Source organism: Chelmon rostratus, chromosome 6 (assembly GCF_017976325.1).
Source record: "Chelmon rostratus isolate fCheRos1 chromosome 6, fCheRos1.pri, whole genome shotgun sequence".
Lineage (NCBI taxonomy): Eukaryota > Metazoa > Chordata > Actinopteri > Chaetodontiformes > Chaetodontidae > Chelmon > Chelmon rostratus.
In genome coordinates, this window is record NC_055663.1 from 11,336,610 (window position 1) to 11,350,793 (window position 14,184).

The 14,184-nt window shown below is 44.6% G+C and overlaps 1 protein-coding gene across 1 annotated transcript; it reads right to left on the reverse strand.

The window, feature by feature from the left end:
* Window positions 1–420: 420 nt before the first annotated feature.
* Window positions 421–13,569, reverse strand: cd44b (CD44 molecule (Indian blood group) b). Its single transcript, XM_041939076.1, has 9 exons — window positions 13,158–13,569; window positions 6,004–6,169; window positions 5,345–5,487; window positions 5,158–5,223; window positions 3,648–4,079; window positions 2,798–2,887; window positions 2,542–2,620; window positions 2,149–2,392; window positions 421–1,520 (listed from the first exon to the last, which is right to left on the reverse strand). Exons 1-8 carry the CDS (start codon window positions 13,222–13,224, stop codon window positions 2,182–2,184), a joined length of 1,254 nt encoding a protein of 417 aa, XP_041795010.1. The 5' UTR covers window positions 13,225–13,569; the 3' UTR covers window positions 421–1,520; window positions 2,149–2,181.
* Window positions 13,570–14,184: the final 615 nt, after the last annotated feature.

Here is a 14,184-nt window from a genome sequence, read left to right on the forward strand (position 1 = left end):
TGCAAAAATAGAGAATTATATTACAAAATGATAAGTGAGTAGCAAAGAGAATGCACGTCCTCAAGATCTGAATAATTTAGTACATGTAAGTCAGCTGTGATGGCAGCATTAGACCAGTATTTAATGACTGAGTGCACTGCATAATGCATGCATGCTAAATAAGCAGTAATGAAGACCGTTTGATGATAATACACAGAGTTCAGCACTGTATGGAAAGATGCCACCAAAATGGCTGTCTTTATCCCTTCGCTTCCTGTGTTAACATGTTCTCACATCACGACCCCGGTGCCATGGAAACCTCACTTCCTCCTATGTGGGGGCAACGCAACCGCTCACATTCCCTGTCACGCCATTCACGCGCTCGCTTTTTGTCTTCACACATACAGAGCAATGAGTGAGCGAACACCACATTCCCGCACATCTCTTTCTATACACATTTATTTCATTCATGACTTTACAAATCTTTTTCAGCGATGTATTTTGTTAATTTGTGATAAAACCTGCCTACGCTAGTACATTTGCTACTTCTTCTCAAAATGAATCATATAAGAGCAAAAGCAGGAAAAAAACAAAGTAGAAGAAGTCAGGAACAAAAATCAGTTTGCAATCGCTGTGTACAATCCAGCGTTTCACTGAAGACCAGGAGAGATTAGCTGTCACACAGGGAATAATATTGATATGACACAAGGTATGATATATTTCACCAATGAGAGGGTCAGTAGAAAAACCGCAGCATTTCGTTTACACGTGTGAATGTACAGAGTGACCGGCACATGGAGGCCTGGGCGAGCACACAAGCCTCATTCATCCCATCCCTCCCCCTCGTGAGCACACAGCGTTGTCACGGCCTCTTTCATATGAAGAAACCGTCACCTCGCTGTGCGTTTACAGCACACGGGCCCCCCATTATCATATGTGCCGTGTAGTTTAGCATCTAAAGCTAGGCCGCTGTCACTCACTTGCCTCGACTGAGTTGAAATCTTGTGTTTAAAAAATGGTTAATCTACCATATCCAATTGCTTGTTTTTTTGTTTTTAATCAATGTACACACTGTGTATATAGTATGTATGCATCATCTTTATCACTCTACTTATCCTCAGGATAACATCAGGGACTTCATATCATCATATTCACAACTCTACATAATTGTAGACCATATCAACTGACTTCAGTGGTGCATCAATTGCGCAGTTTTGGATGCTAATCATCAACTTGATTCATACAATATCCACTCCACTTTGACTATTGCAAAATCCATTCACAATTGTTTACCTCAGAGGTACTGTTTCTAATTAAATAACCCTCGAAAAATGACACATTCCTTTATTTAAAAGGGATACAAAGCCCCTTTCTACCAAACAACAAAAAGCACTGGCAGCTATTGCTAAGGCATTTCCAAAAAACATATACTTTATATACAGAGACCAAGAAAAAGGGAACCAAAGCTGCATAAATTAAGGTAGTGACATCCCCAGTTTTCTTGAAAATGGAAAAACCAAACTCCAGTCCACAGGCAATGTCTGAAATATACACAAGGTTACAACAATAAGCAAACGAAACAAAGAAATGAAACATGTTGAAAACATCAACGGTTGTTTTGCTTGAAATGATCTTCTTCTATTTGCAGTATATCAAATAAAATAACCCACTTCTGACCAATGATTTGTTATTTCCCATTTAGGCTGAAAGCCCCTACAATTTAAAATCCACCAATTCCATTAAAAAAAAGAGACTAGTTTGTCATTTGCACAAATTAGACCCTTGCCACCCCCTCCCTTTAAAGCCCAGGTCTCTCCAGCCCCATCATCAACAAAGCATACAGCTGGCAAACACAAAGAACTGACACAAAACACATTCACACGCCCTGCTATGCACCAATGCATGATACCCCACCGTGCATTCAGTCCCCCCCCTGACCTGGCATACCGCATGAACGTAATGCTGCACATGTTGGTTTGAAAGGCCCGGTCCCACTGACAGGCTTTGTACCTCAGTCAGACAATCTTTCTAAATAACACACAGACACACACACACACAGCCTTCCTCAGTGTCCATTCAGTGCTGGCCACCAAAGCAGTTTATACCCCCGGTGTTTGGAGCCCCACCCCCCACCCGACCACCTCCTCGCTCTATCCCTCCTGTCCTCACCTACTCCTTCCTGTCTGCCTCTACACTCCTCTCTCATGCCAGCTGCTCTTTGTCTGGCGACTCCTCTAGCGTGATGACGGTGAACTCCTCCGTGTTGCCGTTCTCCTGGATCTTCTCCTTGTTCATGAGGGTCACCATTTCCTGCTCTCTCTCCTGGGCGTGGGAGCTGGATGCTGATGCCGCCCCGTTCCCCTCGCCGCCATCTTTGGGTGTGATCATCAGGGTCTGTTGTTTGCCGCACCAGCTGCAAGAGCGCATTAAGACACATTTAGTTGGTATTGATTTGTTTTGGACTGTGGGGACAGTATCTCAGAGAAACAAGGGTTAATATTTACATCCAAACGATGGTACATGACAGCTCTATTAGTGTAAGAAAAGCAATCAAAGTCATACGTGTTTCTTTTGGCAACAGCTGCGCACACCAGGAGAATAGCAGCAACTGCCACAATCACTCCAATGATTACCAGCCAGTCTAGAGGGAGAAACAACAAGCCATGAGTTGACAGTATTAAAGCTGAGTCAGTAAGAAATAACAATCGCTCATAAAAAGTGGATCTAAACAGGAGTGCCCTTTTCCCAGCGTGGTCTTATGTGACCGCAATCACTGTGGACGTCTGGGTGTTGGGGCTATATGTGAAGAATTGCTCACTCGATGAACCGCTGTCCTCCTGCTGATCAGACCCAGGCACAGCGGGACCCAGGACTCGTCCTTTGCCATTAGGTTGTTGTGGTTGTGAAGCTGCATGTCAATAAAACAAAAGGTAAACATTAGAAGCATCTGGGATCTGGGTATTTACTGATATATTATACCCACTCATGCAGAAATGAGCACATTTAAAGAATAAAACTAGAAGACATATTCAAAAGTATGCGTGGCTGTATTGCAGAGGGTGTCTCTCACTTTCAATTAAATCGTACATGCATTTTCATCGTGGGGCTGTGTGTGGCACCAGAAACTGCCAGCTGAATTCAGTACACACTCTTATGCATGTCGTGTGTTTGTTTCAGATGCTGAGCCTGATTGTAAGGGAGACAAAATCACTGGGGCCTGTTTTGGAACCATTTCACTCCACAGCTCAACCCAACACAAGGGGGCGTCATGAGTGCTTAAAATTAGTCCTCCCAAAACCTGTTGCATCTGGTGTCAGGAAATGCTGTTCTTTAAGAATATAAATCAACCCAAGTATTGCCATTTTCTGTGATTACTCTATGGGATGCATACACAGGGCAGACCAAATAACAGGGATCTTGCAATTTAATGCAATCCAAAAATTACTATACAGTTCAATCAGCTCTTATTCTCTCTGATACAGTCTCCACATTAACATTTAGAGTTGCTTTCTATTGCACAGCTATTATATAAAATGCACTATGTTATCAGGCGTTATTTCACCCAAATCCTGAATGCCTTAGTGAGCTGTAATCATACACACAAAGCTGCCTGTGCTTGGATTTGTAGCAGTTACGTGTTGATTGATTTCTGCTTGTGCTTTTCTTACGCTCTGTTCTGCCATAATCTCCCTCGGGCTCTATTGTCTCGTTCTGTTGCTCATTTTCAGTGGTGGGTTGTGCTGCCTCTGGTTCTCCGACAGGGGCCATCGGAGAGGCTCCGTCCTCCTCGGAGAGGGGTGGCAGCATCCCAGAACCAGTGGGCTGGTCAAACTCCCCAGGAGTGAATTCCACGGTGCTGTTGTCACTCCTTCCAAAGTGTTTTTCGTCCACAGCGGGACCCTCCGTGGCGGCCTCTGGCTCTTCTGGAGTCAGTTCTGTGGGGATTGCAGTGGCTGACGGGGTCATGATCACCTCCACCTCTTCCCCGGTGGCTACCATGGGGTTACCACCCTCACTGTCACCCTCAGGGGGTGTTTTTGCAGTTGCCTCTTCCTGGCCTTCTGCTGGGGTTGGGGCCTGATGCTGTGCTGAGGGCTCATCTGATAGGTGAATACAGAGGGCCATGCATGGTTAAACTCATATATAACTGATGTGTTTGTGAGAACAACATTAGCCATTTATCAGCAATATCACAGCATCTGTCATTCCACACTGCTGTAAAGCCTGATTACCTCATCTTCTGGGATTTCTTTTTTTTTCTTTTTTTCTTATCATGCCAGCATTCGCTGTATGTTCCAATAATAATACATCATGCACATTAACATGCATGGTAAACAGCACAACCACACACAGCCATTGCTGCAGGTGCTACATAAGTATACAGTACAAAATGAGTCATATCCTGCTTCAGTCATTCAGCTCTGTTCTCTCTGGGTTTTAAACATTAAAAATCACAGCTTTGATTTTGTTATGCTTCTTCAAATTCATGTTAACCGACGGGGCATCTTTCTCTTTGTGAAAGCAGGCCTCAGTTAGAGTGTTCTTCCCTCAGAAGGGCGTTGTTAGACAGCTTTTATCTCAGCGCACTGTGCTACTGTAATTGCCATCAAATCCATGTAAACACTTACTTATGCTTTCACCAATCATTATCCTGTTATTACACAAAACAGTTTAAAAGCTTGCAATGAGATCATGTAAAAGTGCTACCACAGCTATGGATGACAGGTAACCTGGTGCTAGGCTAGAAACTGATCCCTCATCAGCACCCAAGGTGGTCTTAAAAAGTGACCCAGCTGTCTTCTTGTTCAGCCAGAGATGATCTGGCTGAGCTGGATGTTGGCAATGGCTATAGAGATAAGATCATTTGGTACCTAGACCCAGGCGGTTTGTTTTCTTTGCTTGAAGTTGTTCATATAATTACACAGAGGGTTTGTGGATTCTGCAACAGGAGGTTGAATTTCTAAATCTTTTTTTTCAGTTTCATCACAGATGCCAAATATGAATTCATGATCAAGTACTTTTTAGCACCTGCAAATGGTGCATGTTTTTAAATGTTGACATCCAGGAGACAATATTTCAGTAGGTCTAATGACAGAAGCAGATTACAGTGCTTTTGCGTTTTGGGTATATGGTGACAAATGTGTACTGCATGAGGATGAATGGGCATATTTTGCTAACCTGGTTCATCTGAAGATAAATGGTAATTCAAGGTGAAGGCGTGGTCACAGTTCTTCTCAGTCCCGGCTAGCACGTGGAAGACACACAAAGCAGACATTACCAAACTGGAGAAGCAAACTGGCACTTAAGTGATTTGAGCATCATCATCATTTGGACTGCGCTGATGAAGTGGTGTGGATGTGTTCACCTTCGTCATCATAACAGTAGGCATCGAAGGGATCCTCTGCATTTACACGTAAATTAACGATGAACCCAGTCATGTTCTTGGCACAGTTTTCATGGTGCGTGTGTCTGAGGATGGCAATGCTCACGTTGTTGGTCCAGCCGTTCCTGAATGGACAAAACAATGTCATTACTAGAAGACATATTTTTAGAAACTTAGATACTTCTTGAAACAGACTGCAATCTGTCTGCAAGCAACCAGGTCTAAACACACCACATCACGCTGCTTAGAGAAGTAGAGACAAAAGCAGCTGAGGAAAAGGCGTTTGTTTCCTTTAATTCACATTGTTTCTACCACATGACTAAACGTGGTGCGTCTGTGTTGAAAAACTGGAAGACCTGCTTCTTCTTCTTTTCTAGTCTCTTGATGATGTGCGATGACCCCAAGTGCATTTAAAGTTCAAGTTCAGATGTGGGATTTTCTTATGGTTTCTGAGTATGAGTAAGAGCATTTCCTGTGGCATTTCAGGGCTGAAAGAGATCCAAAAGGTGATGAGGTGATGAAAGATGTGAGAGGGCCCAGCTCACGGCAAAATTGCTTTTAAAAAGTCATCAATAAATACAAAAAGTCATGCTCAAAACAATCAATACAAATATTTATCAAACAGAGGCTTGCATTTTCACCTGCATGTTTCCATGCTTTCGTTGTAGGCTGCCTGGACCTGTTCTGGGCTCGCCAATGTGCTCTTCAGCTGCTTGCACACCTTCTCAGCCATGTCAAAGTTCAGGGAGTGGCGGCTTGCTCCCTCGACCAGAAACACCCCGGCATAGCTGCAGCTGCGAGAATTCACTGCAGGGAAAGACAAGGAACAGACACAGGTTCAGGTGTCTTACAGGACTTATCACCAGTTAGATGCAGCACATGGGGGTGGGAGTAGCTTGAGTCGGTAGAGTCTGTCACTGCTTATGTTTTTTTTTTTAACCGTAGCACAAAGAATTTTATGTGAAAATCATTTTTAGCCAGTGAAAAGGATCCACAGTGCAGCCAAAGATTTTAGAGGACCCTAGCTACGGAGGGAATACAAGTTGTTAAATCTGATAACAAAATGATCATCTATGTCTTCAAAAACTCAAAACATACAAATACATTGTATGTTTTGACTGAGATGGAGTCTGTCTGTGAAGATTCTCATTCATCCAGGACATGGTACTCTATCTCACTTAGAAGTGCTCATTGATATTTTCTTTCATATTTTTGGGATCTCTGGTGTTTTCGGCATCCTTGTGCCTTATTTTCCCTGTAGGAAACAGAGCTGCTCACTCATCTCAGCACCCTCCATTCAGACGTCTCAGTTGGTGATTCCCACAAGCCCCTTTCACAACCGTAACATGCATAAGAAGTAAAATCTTGACTTATACATGCGCGCCGTGATTTGCGTCAGTGTTCGAGTGTGAGTCATGAGTTCTCGGGGAGAGAAGCAGCGAAGCATCATGAGACAGGCAGCATGCTCATCTACAGTGTTTAGCCCCCAGGCCTCGCCAAGAGTCCGCTTTCTTCTAAACAAAATGTGCAAACAAGTGTATACATAACAATTAGAGAAGAAGGAAGGATAGCACACACACACTGCCACTGTGGCAGTGGAGAAAGTTTCTTTGTCTGAAATCTAGGTAGAATGCTTTTGAATTGGAAAGTGGTTACAGTAGAATAAGGAAAGGAATATATAATTTAAGAATTGCTTAAACAATGTTTCTTGATACAGGAAAAACCTGTCTGCCATGGTGGCCTGACATCTTTATCTGTCGCAGCCATCGTTTACCCATATTTGGCAGGCGGCAGGCAATTTCATTCCCTGCACACACACTATGCTGTGTGCTTTGGATGCATGGCAATTAAATACTCAATTAAAGAAAAAAAAAGTTTCTAAGCACTCTGAGCACCACACCAACTGACCTCTTTCTCAAAACGCCGGAGGTTTAGCTCTCATTCTGTTGAACTGGCTCTTACTTGAAGGTAAGGCACGCCTGACGTTTAATTAGTATTCAGAAAAGCGTTCAATAGTCAATATTAACTCAAGACTACAAGAGAATCTGAAGAATTTATGGGATTTGGGTGGTAATCCTCAAAACCTGCTCTTTGTAAAAGTAAAATCAATCACTTTTGATCAGTGAAAGTTTGTTCAGAGAAATCTGGCCACTGGTGCACATTGCATCTCATGTGTGATTCTCAGCCTATTTGTTTAAGTTTGCTTGACTAAAGGAGGGAAATGACTTTCCCCCATTGAAATGAAAACAAAAATGCAAACTAAGTCTCGTGAATGAGCAGATGAATTGGCAGCCTTTGTGTGTGTACTCATGGAGATGACTCCAAAATTCAAATAGCCACATGTCCATTACAATACGAATGTAATGCTTGGAATTGGCAAGAAATTTATTTCAGAGTTTAAACTTCTGTGGGGTTTTCTGGTGTGAGCAGGTGAGCATTTGCATTGTGAAGAAAACAGGCCCCAGGACACATTTTAATGCCAGGTGTGAACAGGGCCAGAGAGATGCCACCTGGGAAGAGTCTTGTGATAAAACCAACGACACGCAGCCCACACTCCTGTGACTTTTTCTCCACAGTGATCTTTGCATGGCTTCCCCCTCCCACACAGAAAACAAACTAAAAGTTTCTACTGAAATATTGGGAGCTATTTTTAAAAGATCTCATTTCTATTATTTGAAATAACATAAAATTCATTTTCAATTTCGGGCACCCTGAAAATCTGATCAGGAAACTGATTGTGATTCTGTGCAGGCATAATTCTGACTAAAGTGCTGCATTTGTGCTGCAAAACTCACCTCATAAAAACAATAAATTGCACAGTGCCTCTGGGTTTCGTATCCAATTTTGTTTAGATACAAGAATGATTTGCATAAGAGAAAGCCAAATGTAGGAACCTTTACCACAAACACAGAAGTCACGTGAGCATACACTGAAATCTGCACTGTGCATGCAGAGGAAACCTGTATCTGTTTGGTGCTTGTTTCAACGTGCTGCCATGGTGACGGATGCACGGGTTGTGAAAGACGTCTAATGCTACAAGTGGAAGCGACAATGCGGGAGGTGTGCAGGAAAACACCACACACACGACGCACAGTGCCATTTATGATGGCTGAGCATCACGCAGTGACGATCAGCACTCCACAAAATTTACACTAGATAAATAGAACCTGATGTTTCTCACCTGGAAGATGTTGCCCACAGTATCAGCAGTTAAAGAACCTGCGCAATCATATAACCCCTTGACACCAGACCAATTGAGAACAAGGTCTCTTAATATAATCTAATATTACGTAATTGTCCTGCAACGTATAAGATAAGATTAGAGAAATGCAATCAACTTTATAGTCATTTTGGTTTGTGCTGATGGCACAGGATGTTGTCACATAGAGATCACAAGACCTACTTGACTGCTTTGAGCCAAGAAAATGAAAAGAAAAAGTGCTAAAAATATCGAGATGACAAAGAGGTTTTGCCATGCTGAAAAGTAGCTGTTATCCCAACTACAGATACTTATATCCTGACCCTAAAAATGGTAGCTATTGCCACAACTTTTAATAGGAAATTTGCAAAAGAAAACAAACTGCTATTTGTTATTTAGTGATCATGTTTAGCACCTTTCTGTGGAGAAAGCTGACTTCCAAAAGACCAGATAGGCTAAAAATGGCCCCTGATTTTTCCACTGGCCGTTATGAGTAAACAGAGAACCAGCAGCAGCAGGAAGTTCAGCTCTCTGCTGTTAGTGGCGGTTGGGCAACAAGAGTTAGTGCCAACACTTGTTTTGTAAGGCAGTTTATATTTCTTACTTCTCTCTCTCTCTCTCTCTCTCTCTCTCACACACACACACACACACGCACATGCACGCACACACACCTGAAAGAACCCAACACATGCTGCCACATGGCACAGCGTCCCTGAAAGTAAAGGGCCTTGGCCTTGCAAACATGCCCAGAGAGATCAAAGGGAGCACAGCTTACCATCACTGGGCTGAAAAGGGGTCTGACATGAATCTGAGGCGTGATCATTAGTATGCAAGGGGGAGAATCATGGGTGTCTTTATACAGTGGAGGATCCCGCTATGCCAAGGTACTGACTCTCCCAAAGGCTCCATTGTCACCTAACAGAGTTGAAACCAAGGAGACTGCAAAGTCTGGGTGCACAGAACCTGAGAGAAAGGGAGCTTTAACGCAGCGTCTTGCCAAAACCTCCAGCTGCTTTAAAAGTAATAGACAAGCCGGACTCTCCACTCCCTCTTCACTTTCTCTTTCCCCCATCTCTCTCTCCCTCTCTCTTGTTTTCTCTCATTATCCTCTGTTTGTCTTTTCTATGCCAGCAATAAAGTACAAATTACCCCCTGCATGCAGGTGCGCAAACACACAGGCAGATCACAGATGCACACAAACACAATTTCTTTAGTCATAACCTTTGTGGAGTCAAGACACAGCATGGAGCACAGCAAGAGAGCCAGTATGCTCAGTATCTTGATGTCAAGATTAACAACGCACACAAGGTCGGCTCACTTTTTTTATTATTATCTCTTCTCTGCATTTTTCTCTTTCCTCCTGTCTTACTGGAAATCTTCTCACCAACGTTTTCTCAGCACATCATGTGTGCGGGCATCCCATGCTTGAACACAGAATCGACATATGTCCCACTATCACGGTAAGATCCCGTTAGCCACAGTTGATCAGCTGCTGTGGAGAGAGAGACCTCGTTCCCATCACCCCCACAATGATCTGCTGTCCTGCCTTATCGCACCTGAGTGAAGCTGCTCTGTCAGCAGAGACGTCTTTCCCTCACCTGGTCACAGGTCCACCAGGCCAGTGGCACAGGTGAAACATGAGATCTGGTGCAAATATGTTTGCACACACACACATAAGATTACCTGAAGGTCACACGAAGGACTCTCACTATCTGTTTTTCCTCTCTGCTGTTCCATTTCCTTTCACACCTTCCGCCTCCCCTGCACCTACGCCCATCACATGCACTTCTGAAAGCAGCCCATATTTCTTTCAAATACAAAAGGCAGGGGCACTTTTTTCCTTCTGCCTTTTAATAACCGTTAGCCTTTAAGCTCTCCTCTAAATTAAAAAGCAGCTTTCATTGAATCCAAGCAGATGATCTGTGATAAGACACTCGACCTCCAACATTCTTTTCAAACCTCCAGATTTGAAGATAAAGGAGACTTCAGTGGAAATTACACACATTAATACAATCATTCCACTGCAGTTTCGTTAGCTCTGTGAACTGACAGACTCTAAACACATCTTACCAAACAAAAAAAGCACTTATGTCCACCACAATGTGCACATATTTCATCAATATCATGGGGGGGGGGGGGGGGGGGGGGGGGGGTAGTTTAGCCTAGCTTAGCATATGTACTGGAAAAAAAACCATCTACTCGAGTGCTCAAAAGCACATCTCTATTTGGGTTGTTTTTTACAGAAATGTAAAACAATGACACATTAGACATTGCCAAGCAGTTTTCCCTCTGCTTCCAGACATTATGCGTGAGCTAAATTTTGGCTAACTTAGGCTATACATTGTCTCTTTTGCCAGATCATGGACCAAGGAACCTCTTCCTTTTTGTCCCAACATGCACTTTTCAGTGCCTTTGTGCATAAAATCAAAGTATAGATCCAGGATAATCTGCTGTTATGCCCGATGACACAGTGAGTTAGGAAATCACCGCCTCATGCAGGAGGATGTGTGTACATTACAGAGCTCTTTCTGAGCAGTTTTCCCAAGGACACAAAGACTTTAGTGTACATGGGAAGGGAAAGCAGATGGGAGGGGAGTGCAGGTCGGAAGACTGAAACTCACAAAAAGGTTTTAAAAAGTAATTAGAAGGTTTGACAGCACATAAAGAGATCAGCGAAAACCTGGAACATGAGGACCCTTGGACCATTTAAGGCCAGTTCAACCAGTGTTAAAGGCGCTGGGTAAAGAAGAAAAAATTAAAAGAGGAGCAGAGTTATACAAGATATTGGTGCAGAGCCATTCTGCTTCAAGGTGGTTGATTTGTAGAGGAGGGTACTTCGGTAGAGAAGGCAAACACGTGTCTGAGAGTCTCAGGTAGCAGGAGATGGTACTCAGAGCCTGTACAGGCACAAGCCCTCTTTGTCAGGGCCCGGTCCCAATCCACAGGGCCCCTGGCCACCCCTCACCTTGAAACATAACACGGGTGCATGCAGGAGGGCTCGTTATGCCATGGAGGCAAATGCGGCCACATCAACAGGAAGTTCAGCAGTCGGGCCGGCCCTAGTGCTTGCATTGTTGATCCCGTGCATGGAACCGGCACTCGGGGTCTGTCTGGTCAGTCTGTTATTGCCGGAAGTGGACAATCTGCACTGGCTGTCTACACGGCAAACTCAGAGGGCTTCTAGATCAGATAAAGTTACAGAGAGTTTTGGATGCGCTGAAAGGTCTGCGTGTTTTCATTCTGACAATCAGATCATGATAGATCACGTGTCAGAGACAAGAAACTGACAAATCATCACATTCAGAGTCTCACAGACTTTACAGTGCCATGATTAACTGAACTGGTGAACTCTCCATAAATCCAGTCTTGGTTAACTGGCCTGGCCACGAAGTCCTGCTAGTAATGATGTGCAGGTTTAAGGTTCAAAGACAACGCCTGGACCAGGACGAGCTCTAACCACTACACCACCACAGGACTTCTTGCCAGACACCAATTACTCTCAACACTTGAAGACAGAGAAACGTGCACACACACACACACACACACACACACACACACACACACACACACACACACACACACATAAAAGCTCACAACTCCTCAGCACACAAGGAGCGTTCAGGGAGCGAGCACATGTTGAAGCACAGGGGTGGGCGGGGGAGAGCGGGTCCAGCCCCTTCCCTATTCCCACATACAGTGCACATACAAGCTGACTAGGTAACCTCGTATTTGCCTTTAAATACTGGTCAAATTTACGGCTTGATGCTGATTGTTCTTTGGCGCAGTGCCAGAGGGAGTCTTTGTGAAACAACCCCACCACCACCACCACCATCACCGCCGCCTCCTCAGGGAACAAACCAGACGAACCCAGACCTGTTTGATTCAGCACCAACTTCACCTCCAGAGATATATCGCTCCGAGCGACAAATCCAATCAAAACCTTACACAGAAAGCAAATGTGAGAAAGAGACAAAGAGAAAAGAGGGAGACGGTGAGGGGGGGGGGGGTGCAGCTGGTGCGATTGCTGAACATCCTTTGTGTCAGAGAATAAGGCATTAACCGTGACTCCAGCTATAGCAGCACAGCGAAAAAAAAAAAAAAAACCCACAACAACTCTATTTCTGCTTCTTCCTGAAAAGAAGGACTACATATGAAAGCTACACTGATCATCCAAAGCCCCGATAAATAACTTCCCAGTGTGTGAATGTGTGTGAGACGGAGAGTGAGCAGCAGCGCCTGTCTCCTTTGTGTCTATCAGGAGTCTCAGACTGCCAGACGTGAGCCTGTCTGCGCTGGTGTAGCACACGCTCTCTTGCCGGCATCCACTCATCCATTCTACAAGCAGCAGCAGCAGCAGCAGCAGCAAAGCACAGCCTCTTTCTTTCACTGTCTTTACGTGAACGCTCACTCACATTCTCAACAAGGCTCAAGAAGAGGGAAAAAAAAACAAACAATACGGTCTGGTCCTGGAATCTGGCAACAAAGGAGTGTTGCCAGCCAGCCGCAATTTAAGCAGAAAAAGATTAAAAATAATAATAATAATGTAAAAAACAAAAACAAAGAGCTGTCCACCGGGTGAAGGCACATTCCCCTCACCTTGAAGTTGCTGCGAACTGGCAGAGGCCAGTAATCCAAAGGTGACCCCCAAGAGAAGCGTCCACATCCTGGGCAAAGCGTCTGGCGATGGCTGGGTGAGTAGCTGGGCGTAAAGGTGTGTAACAGTTCTCCTGTGGTCCTGTCTTCCCTCTGCCAGGAGTGACGGGAGGGTTGTGTGTGTGTGTGTGTGTGTGTGTGTGTGTGTGTGTGTGTGTGTGTGCCTGTGCGTATGTGTGTGTGAAAGAGAGAGAGAGAGTGAAAGAGTGAGAGAGCTGTAAAAAAGGAGAGAGGAAGAGAAGGAACCTGTCACTGTGGAGGGAGTCGCTGTGAGTGTCTGGTAGCCGCCGGAGCTGACTCAGACTTTGCCCCAACTTTTCTATTCTCTGGCCGAAAGACACAGAGCCGAGTGGCACACACGCAGAAGGGGAAGAGTGGTTCATGTGAGCACACACCCTTCTGCCTCTCCCACACTTGCCCCACCTCCCCTCCCGCCCCACCTCACACAGCCTCCCCTCGCCTCTCTCGCTCTTTCTCTCCCCTCTTCCTGCCTCTACAGTTTGCAATGGGTAAGAAGAAGGTGATCTTTCCTTCTGTCTCCCTCCTTCCCCACCGGCCTCCCCCCCCCCCCCCCCTTCCTCTTTTCATGTTCCTGACAGCAACAGTTTCTGAGAGCCCATCTGGTCTTTTGTTCAGTCCTCTCACCATTTTCAATTCATCCGATTTTCTTGTCTCTGCTCCCTCGTGCTTTCTGTCTCTCTCTCTCTTGCCGTACGTCTCAGTGTGATCCTGTGCCACCAACTAAAAGAGGACACATCCATTTCACAGACACGCCTCTTTTTATAGTTCAAAATGTGTTTTTATGCATCCAACACATTGAGTGAAAACTCTCTGTGTCTAACACCTGTTTTACCTGCCTTCATCTCATTGCACTGATTGGCCGGCATACATACATTCACCAGAGGAAAGACGTTTAAGATGGAAAAGCAACCGCCATGTGAGCTACTTATTTAAATCTCTGTCTACTGGA